This window comes from Megalops cyprinoides, chromosome 14 (genome assembly GCF_013368585.1).
Source record: "Megalops cyprinoides isolate fMegCyp1 chromosome 14, fMegCyp1.pri, whole genome shotgun sequence".
Taxonomy (NCBI): Eukaryota; Metazoa; Chordata; class Actinopteri; order Elopiformes; family Megalopidae; genus Megalops; species Megalops cyprinoides.
Window position 1 is genome coordinate 14,962,502 of NC_050596.1, and position 6,000 is coordinate 14,968,501.

At 39.1% G+C, this 6,000-nt stretch overlaps 1 protein-coding gene across 1 annotated transcript in view; it reads right to left on the bottom strand.

The window, feature by feature from the left end:
* Window positions 1-5,018, bottom strand: part of LOC118789524 (anosmin-1-like) — a 31,384-nt gene extending 26,366 nt beyond the window's left edge. The window contains exon 1 of the mRNA XM_036545990.1: window positions 4,816-5,018. Coding sequence (XP_036401883.1) covers window positions 4,816-5,007 — 192 coding nt within the window. The 5' untranslated portion in view covers window positions 5,008-5,018. The remainder of the gene's footprint in view (window positions 1-4,815) is intronic.
* Window positions 5,019-6,000: the final 982 nt, after the last annotated feature.

Sequence of the window (6,000 nt, forward strand, 5' to 3'; positions counted from 1 at the left end):
TCCAACACACTGTCACAGAAACAAATTCAGCCATCATTTCAGATGAATGGCCTCTCCTTCGTCATGCCACCGATTCCTTTGACATCTCTCCCAAAGCTCCTGTTATTGGTAACAGATACCCGTGGTGTGACAGCTAAGTGTGGACCATGACAGCCTCCTTGTCACAGGAGGGCTAGGTGGGATGTTGCCCCAGCTGTTCCAGACTAACCTCACCTCATCACAAACCACCAGGGACCAATTATAGGTTAGGCCCTGACCCCTTGAAGTCACAATTGCATTCCTGACCAATTGCTTCACAATGTATGACTGAAGGTAGCCCGCTGTAGACTTCTTTCAGTTTACAAGCAAAGAAAGTAAAGGGTATTTTTGGAAATAGCAGTTCTATGGTAGAAGCTGGTATTGAGATTTTGAGGATGACACCAATTCTACTGCCATGGATAAAAATCATTAAAACAGATGGCCAGCGACTTGATGTTTGATCTTGTCTACAATGTTGAGAAATACACAATCAAAATCCACTTGACCTTTGAGGGAAGAGTACAGTCTATGCTGACTCTTTGACCAAGATCCTGAGTGAATTTATTAACAGAGCTGGGGTCAATTCAATTTGAATTCAAGTAATTAATTTTCAATTCAAATTCAATTTGTGATTTAGCATCACCATCTTCTACTGAGATTTTTCAATGCATGGAATTGACCCCACTTCTGACTGCTGTGCTGTATTTCAGATGGTAGTTGTACTGCCATGTACTGCACTGTATATAGTTTAGTTGCTTTAGTTAATCAGGCTTAATTGGGCTTTTGTCTGAATACTGATCTGGCACTACTCTGTAGATACTGACCTGGATTTCATAACTCTTCAGTTGTCTACTCTGAGTCCTTAGAGATAACTTTGTTATACATTAGTTCTATCCCGTAAATAAACAAATTTATCTATCAGCTTAGTTGCTGAAAAAGCCTGAAAAAGACTGCAAACTCAGTTAAGTTTAATAATATGCTATGCAAAATTAATTATATACTGCATAAAAATATCTGCATCAAAAATATATCCTCACTATCTTGTGGTCAATAGACCCTTCACTAAGCCCTGTTCCCTGCATAGCATTTGTCCAATCCTATGTTAGCAACAATTACCACCTGCCGTTTTACTGGACAAACAGTACCATTATTTAGCTTACTGTATTCATACCACCATTTAAAGTTACCCTTTATCTTATCGTATGCAAATATTAATTTTACTATAAATGTTGTGGCATTAACTGTAATTACTATTAAATTTAACAGATGTAGCCCCATAAGCAAAATAGCAGTCATCTCAATCTATGTCCTATCAGCTTTCTTTTGATAATTTCATGTCCTTGATGTAGCTCCCCGTAGCACATTGCAGAACCTTTTTGCCAACGATTAGACAAAATTAAACAGTTTATTTATTTGATTATTTACTTTTCCAAATGTTATTTCATATTTCCTGACAAAATTCACATACAGTTCAAATTCAAAGTACACATTATGATAGTTTGTCATATTTAGCAACAGTAACTAAGGGAGTTGGGGCTTACCAAAGGGGCTGTTGTCTTTACGCAGACACATTGATATGTGTCTCTCAACTTTAAAAAAATGATCATGATAAAATAAAATAAATACAATTATATAAATGAGCTGGTCTGATAGTGAGTGTTTGAGTAATGGTACTTTCAAAATGTTATGCTCTGTGCTTATATCACAGTTTCAGATGTCAGTGATGTAAAGTCACTCCCATTCCCAGATCATGTGTGAATTCAAAGGGAGGACTCTGCACTGAAACTGATATGAGTCTCTGTCTTACCCATGCAAGATTGAAATATGTTACCTGTCAGGAGTGAGTGTTAGTTAAAGATTAGTGCTGAATGTAGACACAGGCTCCGCACAGACCAACCCCTGGGACAGGCCCAAGGGCACAGCTCTAGCTGCCCCTGCCCTCTAACCCTTCTGTGAAACTAGAACCTTCTTCCATACAAATATTTACCTCCCTTCCTATCATGTTGTCAGCTCATACCACTAGGATGTGTGTGCGTGTGTGTGTGTGTGTGTGTGAGAGAGAGAGCAACTAAGAGATAGAGAGAGAGAGAGAGAGAGAGAGAGAGAGAGAAAGAGAATGAAAATATGTGTGTCAAGTGTAGTAATGCTTAATGACAATTGCATATTTATTTTATGCCAGTATGGATTCATGATTTGCAGGCATTTTCAATGTATATCCCAAAGGCTATTTGAAGTTATCATTTTCAGCATAAACAGTATTTTAAAAAGCAGGTAATGGGTGCTTTAAGCAAAGACTACGTGGAAGGCAACAATGAAATCACCAAATAAAACGAAAGTCCTGTGTCCCTCACAAAAATAACTTGGCAAGCAGAGAGCACAGCTAGACCTAGCCAGAGAAATGATAATGCAGCCATTCAAGTTTCATTCCTGTACATATTACTCATTTGGCATTATTTTAGGGACTTAAACTCCCCTGAAGAATTGTACCTATTTTATCTCACTGTTGTTTATGTTATGAACAAATTACATGAAATTGTGTCATCAGATACATTAAAGGTCCAATTATACTTTACTTTTATCCATTCAGAAGCCACTTTTGTTTGTACTAAATCTGTCATCTGTCAAGAACTCATATTTCCACAGCAACTACATAAACACCATTGCCTACTTTAACTGAGCACTCCTGTGGTTCACTGTAATACAGGTGATACGTCAAGACACTGTTGTATCCAGTGTGGCAGGGATGTGTTCCTCGGTCCAAGCTCTCAGAGACCTAGCAGCACTGAAGAACACAGATTCAGTGACAAGTCTGTCATTGTTTCAATTCTGCCAACAGGCCTTCACATGAGTTGTGCGCTCAATGACTCAAAATCAGAGGTACTCTAGCCCTATTCGCACTGCAGCATTGTCCCTTATTGGAGCTTTGCCTCACTGTCAGAGTTAACACTTCAGTGGGAAAGGGGTCCACCTGCAGTGTAGCCGGTGCTTGTCTATCTTTTTCCACCAAGCTTTCATATGAGGTGACTTCTTCAGAGCCAGCTACTGTGCAGAGTGAAAGGCACAGGTAAATCACTCGTGTTTATATGAAGAGCATTAGCTCTTATAGCTTATAAAAATCTCATTAGCATAATAAACAATCTATCAGGACAGCCAACCAGGTCTCTTTGAGTTCACAAGGGTTTGAGTTCACAAGGGTTTTCACAGAACAATAATAGAGGCATGAATAGGGTTTTTAAAGTTAGACTTAATTTTCCATCCTCAAATGTGTACATTGTCAATAAAGCGATTTAGGCAGGTACCACAGAGGATAAATGCAGCTTTTTCACCTCAGAAATTTTGTGTGAAGTGATGGGGGCTTGTAATTGGAACAACAGAGACTCTTGAGAGCCAGATAAGAGAAGGAAGTGAGAAGGAACAAGTATCTGTGACTGACTAGACTTGTTGTTTTCTCACAGAAGGTCTGCTTGAGAGTGCAGTATCTTCCCATCAACCACAATAACTCCCTGTCCACAAACATGCAAGTCTCTACAACCAGCCTCTGTTATCAAGGCCAAGAAACAGCCTTCTCTGTCTTTTATTTTCCTTCTTCATTCCTGAACGTATTATTAGATGTCAGTTTCTCCAGCTATTTTGCAAAATGACTATGAGGAACATGTGTTCATGTCCTGTCAGCCCATCATGCCAGACTGTTTATAATACTAGGCCTTCAGCTTCAGGCATTTGTTTTTAATACAGAGATGACTGACTTTAAGCCTAGACAAAGATGTAGATTAAAAATAAATTCCAGAGAGCAAATGCAACTGTTTCTTCTTTTGGTTAAAAAAAAAAAGCAGCTCTGCACGTGAGCGTCTCAGACCTACATGTCTGACTCTCTATTCTGGCCACATTTATCAAATGTGGGATTGACATCAAATAAAACTGTCCTTGCATATGCTTATGCATTTTCTTTCAATCTCTTTACACGTTGTTAGCTGTCAATTTATTAGCCAGTATGTTGGCAAATGAGTATATTAACAATGTGCTGTTAGCTGTTATGCACTAGAAAGATGTTTTTGCAACCAATGCAATTTCTTCTCAGGTTTTGCTCCTGCAAAGAACTGGGTATGCAGTGCATGTTCACAAATTGCAGAAATCATGAAGACTTTCCAGAAACACAACATTTAACAGTATTTTCTACTTTTCGTTCTCAAGAAGGAGTCTTTAAAATGTATTTAAATTTAAGTATTTATTTAAAACTGATGACATATTTAAGACATTCGCTAAAAAATGAAACTGTGCTATTGAAACCTCCACCACTGATGTCTGTAATTACTGTACACTGGCTAACAAACTTCTACTAAAGTCACAGTAAGCAGTTTGTGCCCTGCCTGACCCCTTGGCTACCAAGGCAAATGGCTTTTTAAATTTATCTACATATCTTATGTACACAAACAAAGAGAATACCCTAAACATCAGGTATAATCTCACAATAAATGATACAAACAAATCCCCAGCATCTCATTCTCCTCGACTGACTGACTGCATACTGTATTCGCACAAACTTTCTACTTAAAATTACACATCACTTCTGTAAAATTTGCCTACGTTCTATTACAAATTACTAACGTTCTATTACAGAAACTATACGTACTTAGCTGTTAACTAACACAGGGATTGCCACTGAATACACGTGCACCACAAGTCTAAATCAACACATTCATGACTTCAGACGGACTCTGATAAACTAATGCGCCTGGACATCACATCATATAATATAGACTCACAAGTACAGGGCACTGAAGGAACACGTGCTCCTACCTGAGAGTGTTTGGAAAGGGACGATATGCGTGTGATGTGAAGGCTGAGGCACCTCGAAGCGCATCTTGCACGAAAAATGCTGCCAGTGAAAAGGGACTCTTCGTACTTCCTTGGAGAGATAATCCTGAGGCTACATGATGCTGTAATCCACATAAAAGTCGACAGACAAACGATGCTATTTTTTGGAAACATTGTGTGGCCGTTGTGTGTGTTCAGGCAGAAATGATCATGATATCTATACTAGAGAAAGTAGAGTAACTTCATTAAAGCACTAGGGAGGAGTCAGAGCTGCGTGCGGTGCGCGATTGGATGAGCTCGGGCATAAGGGCATATGCGGCCCGAGAAATTTTGCAGGTAGAGCTAGAGGGGAAAGAGGCGAACATTCCTCTTATAAAAGCATGCGTGTTAATAGTTATAGGAATGAACGCTGATAAGCGTATAATAATATGGTGATAAAACACTTGGACAGAATCATTACTGTGCTCACGATGTTTCAGTTGTAGGAATCAAGGAATCCGTTTGCACAAATCGTTTAGCAACCTGTCTCAGCAAGAACATGGTACTCCAGAAAAAAACGACGGATAATAAGGTAAAAAGCGGTGTGACACAGCGAACAAAGGACCGTTGTGATCAAACGGTGATATAGCAGTAGCCTACAAAGCGCCAAATAGCAATAATAATAATAAGAAATAATAATAATGTGTGTGTGTGTGTGTTTAAATATATATATATATTTTTGTTTAAAGTCTATGAACCTTAATTGATGTGAAGCTTCTGCTATGTTCACTAGCCCTGGATACACTTTGCCCAGATGCCCAGGAATATGCAGTGACCCATGAGAATTTGTCCCCACACTACATGCTTCCATGTTCCATGGCTGCTTAGACTGTCCACACCCAGAACATGAGCAGAGGTCATGTCCATAGCACTTCAATAATAAGCAGGTAATGACAGCTTTTCCTTACCTGAATTGACTGTGTTAAGGGATGATGGAGTTTCTTTGTGGATTTATGCTGAAATATGAGGCTGAGGGAGACGCATCAATGTGGCCAGTTTTACAGACCCTGCAAGGCAGATTTGTGCATCCTCGAACAACACTTAGTGATGAAATGAGCAGAATACACAGAGTATCCCACTTGGAGTTGCTTCTCATTGAATATTCTACCTCTGCATAGTTTCTCCATA